Here is a 13,957-nt window from a genome sequence, read left to right as displayed (position 1 = left end):
CTGACACCCTCTTCTGGTGTTTCTGAAGTCAGCTACAGTGAACTTATGTATAATAATAAATCTTTAAAAGAATGAAAAAAATCTTAAATGTTATAAGTGAAATAACTGGAACAGAAAATGAACTATTATTCATGGTATCCATAGGAGGCAAGACAGGGAGGCTAGCCCACCTGAAAGTATACCTTTTGGAGTCATAATTCTGAGCTATGGAAACTCAGGTAAATCAATAAATATTTTTGAGTCTCTTTTGTGAGCTATGAAATGGGGTGACAATAATATTTCCTTCAAAGTGTCTGATGAACAGAAAATGAAACAGTTCAAGTGTCTTATAAAAATATCTGGCTTACAGTAAGTATATATCAAATACTGGGCTTAGAACATTACATATATATTTTATTTTAGTCCTTACAAAATCTTTTTGAGATACTATTTCTGTTTTCAAACTGAAGGACCTGAGCTTCAGACAAGTTATAGCTAGCTTTATAAAGCCATCTAATAATGTCAAGAGTTAGCAAGAAAACACAGGTCTCAGAATTCCATGCTGTTGTTTATTCATTATGCATATTAACTACATTGCATACCATTAAGTTGTAAGCATTTTTGTATATGATAAATTCAGAATTCAGAAAGTACCCAAGGAGCTGAAGGGATCTGCAATCCTATAGGTGGAACAACAATATGAACTAACCAATACCCTACCCCCCCGCCCCCCGAGCTCGTGTCTCTAGCTGCATATGAATCAGAAGATGGCCTAGTCGGCCATCAGTGGAAAGAGAGGCCCATTGGTCGTGCAAACTTTATATGCCTCAGTACAGGGAAATGCCAGGGCCAAGAAGTGGGAGTGGGTGGGTGGGGGAGCGTGTGTGGGACTTTTGGGATAGCATTGGAAATGTAAAAGAAATAAATAACCAATAAAAAAAGAACAAATATAAAAAAATCAGAATTCAAATTAATAATATTGATATCAATGATTTTGGCCTATCATTAATGTTTCCTTGCAGTCTAAAAGCTGGTTTTTGAGCAGTTCTTTCTTCTCTCTTGAATACATATGCTTTACATATTTCCTTCTTGAGTAATACCTTGGGGACTGAATTAGGGCTTGTGAATGCTCCATAAGCATTCTGTCCCTGGCTACATACACAACTGGCAAATCTATACTGTGTCTTGATAGGATGCACATTCACTCATCACACAGCAAGTGTATCATGCATACCTCTAAGCATTTTCATCTAATATCCTTCTATTCTTCAGTCTCTATGACTTCTCTTGCACTCCATTCTTTATGAACCTTCAGGGTAAAATGAACTTATAACCTGGACCTTAATCTCCAGGCTGATGCAGAAAGACTTCTGAGTTTGAGGACAGTCCAGCTTACCTAGTGAGTTCCAGGTCAGCCTGAGCTACAGTGTGAGACCTTGTTTTAAACAAAACAAAATATAATACAGTATAACATAACCTCCTCCCTTATAATTAAGTGGACTTTGTAGGAAGATTCTTTTCCTTAGTAATTCATCTATATCTTAGAGACAAGCCAATAGTTGAGAACTCTACAAATCAAGGGAAATGAGAACGATTCCAGAAGTTTACGACATTAATATTCAGAATATTTACTGCCAGTGACATGGCCCAGCAGAAAAAGGTGCTTGCTGCCAAGTGACAATCTGAATTCAATCACCAGGACCTACATGGTAGAAGAAGAGAACCGATTTGTGCATGTTGTCCTTTGACCTTTATAAACACACCAGACACTTACACACACACACACGATATATTAGAATGGGGGTTGTGGCCTAGCCACATTGGCTGTCAACCAACAGAAAGTCCAAGAATGAAGCAGTTGCTCAGTCTCCAAGGCTGGGTCTGTCAGCTGCCTCAGTGTACATTAGAGATCCTAAAGCAGCAACAGGCTCTAATGCCAGTGAAGGACTGGGCTTGCCAGTGAGAGGGAGAGCAAGCAGCCAGAGAGAGCTTCCTTCTTTTATACCTCACAGATAGGCTGCAGTCAGAAGGTGTGCCCCAGATTAAACATGGACTTTTCTCATCTCAAAAGATTCAGATTAAAAGTGAGTCTTCCCCAGATGCAGACACCCACAGCCAAACACTGGACTCTTATGGGAGAATAGCAGCCTCTGAGGGGATAGGAATTCCACAGGAAGACCTACAGTCCTTAGTCCTAGGATGTGTGAAAAAGCAGGGTGAGCAAGCCCTGGGAACAAGCCAGTAAGCAGCATGCCTGTACGGTCTCTGCTTCAGTTCCTGCCTCCAGGTTCCTGCCTGGAGTTCTTGCTCAGCGTCCCTTGGGAATATAAGATGAAATAAACCCCTTTCTCCCCAATTTGCTTTAGGTCAGTGTTTTAGCACCATGTAGCAAACCAATACACTACCAAAGGTTGAATAAACTACATCTACCAGACTGGGGAAAATTAGTAGTGCCTAATTACTTTAAATGGTGTTTCAATGTGGGATTTCTTTTTTTTTTTTTTCCATTTTTTATTAGGTATTTAGCTCATTTACATTTCCAATGCTATACCAAAAGTCCCCCATACCCACCCACCCCCACTCCGCTACCCACCCACTCCCCAATGTGGGATTTCTTAAGAGAAGTTAAAATGGTTTTACGTATTGCTATCTTAGCAGGGAGGTCATTTAACAGAAAGCAAAACAAGGAACATCCAGGGTGAAGTGAGTCTGGGAGCTGAGTCTTGTCCTGATGTCTGTCACCTTTTCTCACCCATTTTACTGTTCAGCTGACAGCAAACGCTAGCATATTACAGCTGCATATACAAAGGATATCACAAATCACCTGGCCTTTATATTATAAGGAAAAAAGGACAAATCATCATAGAATGAGAATTTTACCAAATATCACATCATACCTGGCTCAGAAATAACCTGTAGAAAAACCTTATTTTGGGGGTAAAGTGATGGCTCAGTGGGTAAACGTCCTTGTTGCTCTCCTAGAGAGCCTGGGTTTGGTTCTTAGCACCTCTATCAAGAGGCTTACAACTGCTGCACTCCATTTCCAGGGGACCAGCACCCTCATTTGTCCTCTGCAGGCACAGCCAACCCACCCCTACCCCCCATGCACTGGTGCCGTACCTCAACGCTAAGGCTGTATGTCCAGACAGCTTTCCTGAGCTTGGTGCAAACTGAATGCAGTGCTTTCTCTTCTCTGTCTGATCGGGGGAGCCCAACCCAAACCCTTGTGAAATTACAGGTTCAACTTCTGGAAAAGCCTCTCCAATACAAATGAGATATCCCCACTAACCTAAGCCTCAGCCAATGAAACTTCACTCTAAGAAAAACCCCTTCCCACTCTCCAAAATTCACATATAGCCCTGGTTCACGCCAAATGGAGTATACGCATACAACCCCACCCCAAATCAAAGTATGTGCTCAAGCCAAGATTGCTTCAGAGAGCCGTTTCATTGAAAATTGTCAGAGAAGGCCTTCATCTAAAAGAGCTGCTGTAAGTGGCACTTAAGGTCCTTGGAGAAGTCATTTCTTTCCACCCTCAGCTGAACCAGAATCCTGCAGACCCCATTCAGCCCCACAGCTGGATCCTACATGCATATCACAATGTACAAATAAATAAGTATACATATATATATTTAAAAAAAAAACCTTAAGCCAGCAGTGGTGGCCCACGGCTTTAATCCCAGCACTTGGGAGGCAGAGGCAGGCGGATTTCTGAGTTCAAGGCCAGCCTGGTCTACAGAGTGAGTTCCAGGACAGCCAAGGCTACACAGAGAAACCCTGTCTAGAAAAAACAAACAAACAAACAAACAAAACCCAACAACACTTGAATTCATAGGACTAGAAGCAACCATTGTTTGATGCTAAGGTTGAGAAAAGTCAGGGAAGCAAAAGCTGGACTCTAACAAGAGAAGAGCATCGGAAGGTATGAAAAGGATCACATGATAGTTGGAAACACCTAGAAAAATAGAACAGCTAAGCACTGTAACCGAGGATCAGTTCATGTGGTTCCCTGCAAGGAGGAGGAACCAAAGAACCTTCTAGAAGGTAATCTAGTCTGTTCTAGTTTAAAGAGACTGGCATTTAGTTCTTCCTAACCACAGAATGAGTTCCCATGTCTTCAAGCCCTGTTGGGGAATTCAGTGGGACTCCTGCATAACAAGCCATCATGGGAGAAGTCAATATTGGAGTCTGCAAACCCCACATGGCTTTATTCATGCACCATCATGAGACTGAGCTTGGTAATAAGGCACAACTAGAAGTCAGGAAGCCTGGGGACATCCAGCCTCAGCGCTCAGGGCAGTTTGTAATGGACACACTAGGGCTGGATGAAGAGACACTGAGATGATGAGGCGCTCAAGTCACAGAAGGCCTAGTAAGAGAAGACTCCAACGTGACCAAAGCCACCACCCAGCAGTGCTGATATTGGAGGAGCAGACAGAGGCCATTCCTCCAGAGAGTACGGTGGCTGCTGACACTGTGTCCCCTTTCCCTACACTTTTGCTGTTTTCAACTTAGGTGGTTGTTCTTTTAGTAAGAACCATCTTCCGTGGATGAGTGCTTTGCCTGCACGAATGTCTGTGCAGCAAGTACGCGCCTGGTTAGAGGGTACACTGAACAAGGAAGAGTGACACATAGGTGAATGAGCACAGGACAGTGATATACACGAATGAAAATGCCATTAGAAACAATTATTTGGTAGGCCTACCAAAGTTAATATTAATTGTGATATATAAACAAGAAAAAAGCTCAACTATTAATAATTTGTGACTAGTTAGCACAAGCTAAGCATAGAAGTTCCATTCATCTATAAAGTCAGCTTTGAAACATTTTATTTCCATCAAAAATTATATAATATGCCTATTTGAGAAAACAAGATTAACTTGCACTATCTGACAAATGTTACCCTGATAAAATGCAACACATTTATCACAGTGATAATGAAAATGCTGTCACCTTGAGTAAGGTCTCTTGACTTCTGGCACAGACAGGTGGGTTGGGGCCTCAGGTACTGTAAGAAGGATGACCTCTTCCTTACAGTTGAAGGCAGCGGTCTCCCCCTTCTCGCCCCTCCCTCACTGTGCTGACTGTGGCAACTGAACCAGCCAGGGACAGCAACTAATGTCCCCTGAGGGAACCTCTGCATGGGACAGAGGGCCCTCATGCAGTGTGCAGCCATACATAGCAGCCCTGCTTCTCTCACTCACTCGCTGTCAGCGACGTGGGATTTGGTATCAGACTACATGAAATCATCATGCACGCCTTTTCCCACAGCTGTGCAAGGTTTCCCACTCTCTAGTTTGTTAGACAGCACTGCCTAGGTAAACGGCATAGCCAGTGGAAGCGTAGCAAGCCCACACATACCTTTCTCGCATTCCTTCTGTTAATCAGCTGCACGCGCTCCTCCCCAGTCAGACTGTTGATATCTAGTTTGTTTGGGTTTCGGCATCGATGCCTTTTCTGTTTGGGTCTTCCCTCGTGCAGCTGCACCCTCTAAAACACACAGAGAAACACCTTGAAGCCCGTGGCCTTGTTCAACACTTCTCAGAATGGTGCAAGTGAGCTGACCCCAGGAGCTCAGGCCTGTGTGGAGCGAAAGCGCTCACTCTCTAGTTAGTCCATTTAACGTCTTAAACTTTAATAGGACTCTTGTGCTCCTTTGCCAGCTATTCTGTACACAGCAGCAAATGACAGAGCTCTGGAGTTAGAAGTTTTATACCACTGCAGTCTTTATAATATACAAAGGGTATAATAAAATACATCAGAAGTCTTTTTTTTTTTAATTTATTTTTTAAACAAAAAACAGCTTTGAACATAAAAAAATCTTTCAGAGCGCTAGGATTACAGGTGTGTGCCACTGTATCTGGCCTGAAGTGACTTTTATAATTAAATATTTATTAAATGCAGAAAGAAAAGCAATACAGAATTATATTTTAGGAAATATGGCAATTATTTCTTTTTGATACTTTTCCTAAATCTTAGGCAGAATGGATATTTAGTAAATGTTTGATGACTCAAAAGAACAACAACTGCTGAGACTCTAAAGTCTACTTACTGGGATAAAGGCTCCGAGGTCCTCCACATAACCAGGGTGCTCCTTAAGCCATCTGTCCAGGTCCTTTCTCTTCGGCGCATCATCTCCTGCGAGCCTTGTCCCGTCTTTGAGATTAATAACTGGAACAGGACTCTCTGTGTCAGGAATTCTTTGAGGCTGAGGATAGGACAGTGCTGGGTTCATCCCGGTGGGAATCTGTGAGGCGGTTAAGTCTAACGTCAACTTGTGGGGAGGGGAACTGATCAGATACGATTTATATTTCCATGCTTATCGTCATTCTAACTCTAGTTCTACAGAGGATTTTCTGAGGAGGCAGGCCCCTCCTGCCCCAGGCCTTGCTCTGCATTCCTGACCGCCCTGGAGCTCATGACATACACACCAGGATGGCCTAAGCTGTGAGGCGGTTAAGTCTAACGTCAACTTGTGGGGAGGGGAACTGATCAGATACGATTTACATTTCCATGCTTATCATCATTCTAACTCTAGTTCTACAGAGGATTTTCTCGAGGCCCCTCCTGCCCCAGGCCTTGCTCTGCATTCCTGACCGCCCTGGAGCTCATGACATACACACCAGGATGGCCTAAGCTGGCAGTGATCCTTGTGCCTCTGCCTCCTGCATACCGGGGTCACACAAGTACTCTCTCATGTCCAGATTCAACAGTCACTTTCTTTTTGAAGAAGAAGAAAGCATTGTATAAAATTCTGCCAAGCCTCTTTTTTAAAAATTAATTAATTAATTATATGTAAGTACACTGTAGCTATCCTCAGATACTCCTGAAGAGGGCATCGGATTTTGTTATGGATGGTTGTGAGCCACCATGTGGTTGCTGGAATTTGAACCTGGGACCTTCAGAAGAGCAGTCTGTGCTCTTAACCACTGAGCCATCTCGCCAGCCCCTGCCAAGCCTTTTTAAGTTAAAGTTTTTATAACTCTCTCTGCCAGTGCCAAATATTATTAAGATCCAATTTAAGAGTATGGAAGACTAATTTCCTTATTATTTATTTTATTAAAAATATAAAACAATAAGTGTGTACTTATTAAGATTGAATTTCAGGCTTAAGGTTAAATAACTTTACAATAGATTTACTTACATGATTAGGTGGCTTATTTCTGTTCAAAAAGAGGATGTCAGCACCTTCTACATTCCTCCTCCTTCCCCGCCTTTTCTTCACTATAGGCTGGCTGTCGAGTATCGCTCCGTTGGCACCGAGGGTTGGCTGAATGGAAGTACCTAATCAATTAGAAATGCAAAACAGTGGCTGAAAACTTAAACAACACAACTTCTCTAAATGGATTTGAAGTTAGTTCTTTTATACATCAAACTAAGAAGTTCTTGGATTAAAAACATGCCCGTTTCTCAGTTTAAAGACTTGGGGACTGGTAATCTAGATCTCTGTCACTCGGTGGCTCCCACTGGCTCCCATCCCAATCCTCCTGCTTTCTCCATCTGTGTTCTGGGATTCTGGTGTGAATCACCTTACCTCACATGTAGTCAACTCTTTACTGGCCACTCGGCATCCTGTTTTATTTAACTCCTCACAGAGGTGTCACATCCTGCTCCTCTCACTTCATCTCACACACAATGACAAGGCTCAGAAATGTTAATGGTAACTAATTTCTGACAAGCCCAAGAAGGAAGGCAGATCCAGATTTCACATTTATAATTATCAAAGTGTACTATAAAGGATATGAGATAACTACATAGTATTAATAGTACTTGAGACTTTAACATAGTTTTATGTAGTTTTAAAACTAGCGTTATAATTGGTATCACATAATATGCATATCACTGTTGTTATATTGCTTAAGATTTTATTAATTTGAAATTATGTATGTGTGTATGTGTATACATAAGTGCAGGTGCTTGTGGAGTTCGGAGGAGGGCACTGAAGCCTTGGGGCTAGAGGTGAGACATCTGTGGCTGCCTGAAGTGGGTGCTAGGAACTGAACCCAGGTCCTCTGCAAGAGCTGTATCCATTCTTATCCACTGATCCACCCCTTCAGCCCTTATATTTATATTGTTAATATAAAAAGCACTGGTATAATAAAGAAGCATAATAGTAACAGCTACATAAACTACATTGCTATATAACATACAGTATTTTATATGTAGTTACTGTACACTATGTGTAGTATTATTCATCAAAGAATTACTTATAGGTGACAACTGGACAATCTTCAGCTGCAAAGCCACTGAACCCTTCACACGACCTCATTTATACTGACTGTATCTTCTAGAGAAGCTTTCGGGTTAAGGATGAGAACAGTAAACTCACGTTGGGTGGGCAAGAGAGCCCACAGCTGGTCTCCATTTGTCCTCATATTTTAGTGCGAAAGAGAGCTCTTTAACCATAGAGCTAACACGTTAAGAAGAATGATTTGGGAGACGGATACTTCACGAATAGAAACACTCACACGGGATGTTCTTGCAGGGGTCAGGGGAGCGTATGAGTGTGTGTGTGTGTGTGTGTGTGTGTGTATGGTAGATATGAGTGCACTCGTGTGCACAAACATCTGCATGTATATTTGAAGGACAGAAATTGCCTGTCATTGGGTGTCTTCCTCAATTGCTCTCCACTTCTCCACTTTATTTAATGAGGCAGGGTCTCTCACTGAATCTAGACCTCATTGATCTGGCTCGTCTAGCTCGCCAGCTTGCCCCAAGGATGCCCTGTTGCTGGCTAACAAGCACTGGGATTACAGCCCTTATGAAGTACTGAGCACCCTGAGGCCGATCTTCAGGCTCACATGGCAAATGCTTTAGCCACCAAGTTATATCCCCAGCCTTTCAACTGCAGGGTCAGTAAGTAGAAAATTACACAGAATGGTTAATGAATCCACAGAAGACCAAACTGATGCCAGTGAAAATAAAATAACTGATAATTTAAAAAGTAGAGATAGGAGCGATTGAAAGCAGCAATCAGTCCCCGAACTGTAGGAGTCCCACCTACTGTTCTTACGCACTGTGCTCATGCACAGTGACAATTCTGAAAAGCTTCCAGGTATCGTGTGGCAACCAGACACAGTCCCTACTAAAGCAGAGTCCTTAGCCTTGCAAAATAAAGATGGTATAAAGACAATTCAACCCATTCACTTTCTTTGATTGGAAATTAGTATTTTGGGGGTAAGTACAGGGTGGTAAATACTCCTGAGACTCAACTGATCTTAAACATCATTCTCAATTCTTGACACTTTAAGAAGAACACAGGTGGAAGGTAGCCAGACAAGACAAAACACAGTGTTTATTTTATGGATATGTTTCTTTGCCCCTGCAGAGAGAGAGAGAGAGAGAGTGAGTGTGTGTGTGTGTGTGTGTGTGTGTGTGTGTGTGTGTACACCATCTCCATACCTGGTGCCCATGGAGGTTAGAAGAGGAGTTGGAATGTTCCTAAAAGTGGAACAGATGGTTGTGAGCCAGGTCCTTTGTAAGAACAAGTGCTCTTACCCACTGAACCACTTTCCAGCACCAGGAAATCATTCTTCGTTGATTGAAGGGCATGCAACACATGGCATAAATGTGTTGATTCAAGTGGCCAGAAAGGTTAGAAGAAACAGAGACTCAAGGGGAAATATATTAATATGGTAATTGTTTTCAAAATGCTATGATTTAGCATGCAGACAAAGGAAGGGCAAAGCTAAGTCTATAGTGCTTTCAGAGGTAGAACTCCAATCTTTGAGAAAAGAAACAAAACAGATCAGGGAAAATGTACTTCCAAATTAAAAGATATTTTTTCCCTGAAACTTAGACCTGCCTGGCATAGGGCTATCTGAAGTGGAAGAAGTCTTGTCTTGAAAGGGTCTGTGGAAACTGAAGAGACTAGTCAGAAATAATCATGTCTGCTTGGAGCATTTTAAAGTGTGCCCCTACACACACACACACACACACACACTCTCTCTCTCTCTCTCTCTCTCTTTCTCTCTTTCTCTCTTTGGTTTTTTGAGACAGGGTTTCCCAGTATAGCCCTTGGCTGGCCTGGAACTCACTTTGTAGACCAGACTGGCCTTGAACTCAGAAATCCACCTGCCTCTGCCTCCCGAGTGCAGGGACTAAAGGTGTGCGCCACCACCGCCTGGCTCCCCTGCACTCTCTTAAGTTTTAGTCTTTTACCAACAACCACTATCATGTGACTTAAATTACTGTTTGAAGCACAAAATATACCACCTTCCCAAAACTACTATAACTTTTATCTGTTAAAAGCTACTTGACAAGATGGTATCTCCATTCAAATACTTAAACTTCTCAAACTAACTGCTATAATTCAAAATGTCATACTAAAGTTCAACAAGGCTGGTGGTGCAGTTCAGAGGTAAAGTGACTGGCTAAGCATACATAAAAGTCCTGAGTGTGATCTCCAGAACACACACACACACACACACACACACACACACACACACACACACACACACACAGAGACAGAGGCGGGGGGGGGTAGATACGGATACAGATAGGCAGACAGGCAGGTAGACACACACACAGTCTGACAGACACAGACTGATAGACACATACGCACAGATACACACACATCATATACACATATTCTAGGAAATAATAATATTTAATATTATGCTGACTACTTTGTAGGTGTTAAATAGGTCCCCAACACTAAAGAGAAAATGAGTTTTTATGTCAAATGTGTATAAAAGAAAATTTGGAAATGGCAAGGAATATCTTGTTAATACCGAGTTCCCATTTGCACATTTACCTGACGCTGGCACAGCTTTGGGGAGGTTAACAAGGCTAGTCTCTGATGTGCTCTGAAGCTCCCGAAGGCGAGTGAGGTACTGCTGCTGACCCAGGGCGCCATCTTCACCATCAAATGGTCTTTTCTGGGCAAGCCCCTGCTTCTGAAATGTCAACTTCAAGCCACCTTCCTATTAAAACAAAATTCAGAACCATTATCAAGACAGAAAATGTTACCAAAAACCTTACTATAGGATATCAAGAAAGATATTTTACTTAGAAAGAGGAAGGCAAAGTCCCTGACACTCCTGAGGTTCTCCCATTCAATCCAATCAACAGGAAAAACACTCATCATTTTTATGACTACAAACCAACATTTTTCACGTGGGAAGCACATGACTGTAACATTTCCAGGGCAGACAGACATCGCTAGGCACGTTATTTATGGCACTTTTAGCGACATCACTCTTACACACACACACATATACTGGCATGACTCTTCCCTGTATGACATACGGTCTTCCCATGTGCCTCCCCCTCTCCCTGCGCCTTCCTAGCCTTAAAGGGCCAGTGTTACATGTCTGTCTTCCACACTAAAGCTCACCCATATTTTTGATAACAAATAATTAAACTTCAAAGATCATATTAAAAAAGCATTCCTAATAATGGGACACATTAAGTGTTTGAGAAAGTACGTACATTGATATACCACATAAATATTTTAAAATGCCAGAACAGAAATAGTCACACGCTTCAGGAAACACCTTGTGCAGAACCATTCTCAGGAGAGAGGCCTACTTAGTGATGAGCGCTTTAATGGGATGCTCACCCTGAACAGCCTAGCTACAGGAAGGAAGCACTGCAGTACCCTGAGACAAGGATGTGAAGGAAGGGAGGAAGGAAGGAAGGAAGGAAGAGTGAGAGCAGGCAGCCACTGCAGAAAAGCATGCTGCACACCGCAATCGCAACCAGGCCCTAGGGCAATAAAAATGCACATACGTCTTTGATTTTCACTGTAAACTCCTTTTCTCGTACATGCTTCTTCACCTTTGACATCTGTGCTGACTGCTCGTGCTCTTCTCTGACAGCAACGGCTGGGGGTGTGGGGACGCTGGGCTCGCCGCGTTCTGTAGCTGCTCCGGGGCTATCCAGCAGTTTGGTGGTATAGAAGGACGCCACCGTGTTAGCATCATAATGTCTTCTAGCTGACGGCCACTTCCCTTTCAGAACTGTCTGACAAATACTGTCCAGGCGGTTGATCATTACCCGGTCCTAGAAAAGCAGGGAACATCAAGGTACTCTTTAGTACTTAGGCCAGACCTTTGCAGACCAAATAACCTAAGAGCTTTGATGGTTTAAGCCAGGTATAACAGTGTGTGTAGTATGCTTATATATTCTCATATGTATTATAATTCTGTACATTATTTAAGTACAAATTCCCTTTGGTGAAGTTCAAAAGCATTATACCACAAAGATATATTTACTATTTTAATATTTTATTCCTTCAACGAAGTCTTACGCATTGTAGGCTGTCCTTGAAGTCACTAAACAGTCCAAGGGACCTCCCACTTGCTTGAATTATAGAAATGGAATATAAATGTGAACCACAATGGTTGGTTAAACCTGAGGCTCTGTGCATGTTAGCACGGTGCTCTATTAGTGGAGCTGCCTTTACAGATGCAGGGTACAAAAGTAACACGTAGGAATATAGAAAGAGAACAGGCTCGTCCATTTCTAAATTCTCAACCTCATTTCCAAAGGCGCCCTGTATTAGTCTAGTCACACATGGGGATTACAGTCATACAGCTGGAGCTGCTTGTACCCCAGAATGTACCTATTTAAAATGAGCTTTTTGGTAGGTTACAACTACAAACGGTATTTACCGTCCTTCATTCTAAACATTCTAAAGTTACACCGAGAAGCATACACATGTATGTATAACTCATTTAATAGGCAGTAATAATTTAACCTTTTGATGCAAACACCAAAATGTCATCATAAATTTATAGTGGCCAGGCTGGAGAGATGGCTCAGTGGTTAAGAGCACTGACTGCTCTTCCAAAGGTCCTGAGTTCAAATCCCAGCAACCACATGGTGGCTCACAGCTACCCATAGTGACATCTGATACCCTCTTCTGGTGCATCTGAAGACAGCTACAGTGTACTAATGAGTAATAATAAATAAATAAATCTTTAAAAAAATTTATAGTGGCCTATTTTTTCACCTAAGACTATCCACCATTAGGTCAGATGTGGTGGTCACACCTTTTATCCCAGATTGGCAGGGGCAGGGGCAGGGGGCAGACAGATGTCAGAGTAGAAGTTCAGTCTGACTCCCAGAGCCATACAGTAAGACCTGGTCTCAACAACAACAACAACAAAACAAACAAAATACAAAAGAATGTCTACCATCAAAGCTATTCAGGAGAGGAGAGGAGAGGAGAGGAGAGGAGAGGAGAGGAGAGGAGAGGAGAGGAGAGGAGAGGAGAGGAGAGAAAAGAAGACATGTCTCAGCAGTAACCTCTTCTTTTACCTTTGGCCAATATGAGGCTGCCAGCATATATCCACCTTGTAGCAGGTAAGCAGACTCTGGCGTTCCATTGTTTGCCTGGAAACTGTCCTGAGTTTCATCTTGGGTCGTGCTCAGTGATGCGACACTTTCCTCATCATAGGCTTTCCTGTGAGGCGTGCCTTCTAAGGACAATAGTTACAGTCACTCTTTAAATCTACATCAAACAATTTATGCATACTTTTACAATCCTATGTAATTTCTTCAATTCCCCACAAGTGTCCAAGTAAGATAACTCTTAGCATGCTTGATGTCAGAGCCCTGGGGAAGATGGGGCTCTTTAGGACTGCCAGAGCCATCCCTGCACAAGCTCGATGCTGACTCCTTTCCTTGTACCTGAACTGCTGTTGCAAAGGCACCCCAGAAAAAAGCCACCTGAGGCTACTCTGCTGAGGGGCGTAAGCTCTTCCTGTGCGTCCTTCTACAGACTGTAGGCGGCAGTATGGAGTATGGTACTCTTGTTTGTCTATTTAATCTAAGGTTCCTGGTGGTTGCTGTAAACATTATTTGCTCATAATAAACTTGTTCTGGGGAAAGCAGCAAATTTAAGGCAGTCATAAAGAAGGCAAGCCGTTACGCAAAACTTCAGACTCCCCTGTTCAACTAATCTACAGAACAGGATTATGTAAGGAACTCCAGTTTCCTCCTCAATTATGCTTTTCTAAGACAATTTATA

General features: G+C 42.5%; 1 protein-coding gene across 18 annotated transcripts in view; it reads right to left on the bottom strand.

Annotated features, from left to right (window-relative positions):
- The window catches only part of Chd9 (chromodomain helicase DNA binding protein 9), a 226,215-nt gene that overhangs the window by 6,206 nt on the left and 206,052 nt on the right, over positions 1–13,957 (bottom strand). For 13 of the 18 annotated variants that reach the window (XM_017312517.2, XM_011248272.3, XM_011248273.3 and 10 more), the window contains 6 exons: positions 13,246–13,406; positions 11,713–11,985; positions 10,736–10,904; positions 7,124–7,263; positions 6,032–6,226; positions 5,341–5,469 (listed from right to left, as the gene is read on the bottom strand). In XM_017312517.2, coding sequence (XP_017168006.1) covers positions 5,341–5,469; positions 6,032–6,226; positions 7,124–7,263; positions 10,736–10,904; positions 11,713–11,985; positions 13,246–13,406 — 1,067 coding nt within the window. The remainder of the gene's footprint in view (positions 1–5,340; positions 5,470–6,031; positions 6,227–7,123; positions 7,264–10,735; positions 10,905–11,712; positions 11,986–13,245; positions 13,407–13,957) is intronic. The other 5 variants (NM_177224.2, XM_030243239.1, XM_017312519.2 and 2 more) reach the window with 4 other exon arrangements.

Source organism: Mus musculus, chromosome 8, assembly GCF_000001635.26.
Source record: "Mus musculus strain C57BL/6J chromosome 8, GRCm38.p6 C57BL/6J".
Taxonomy (NCBI): Eukaryota; Metazoa; Chordata; class Mammalia; order Rodentia; family Muridae; genus Mus; species Mus musculus.
This window is presented reverse-complemented; position numbering and strand designations above follow the sequence as displayed.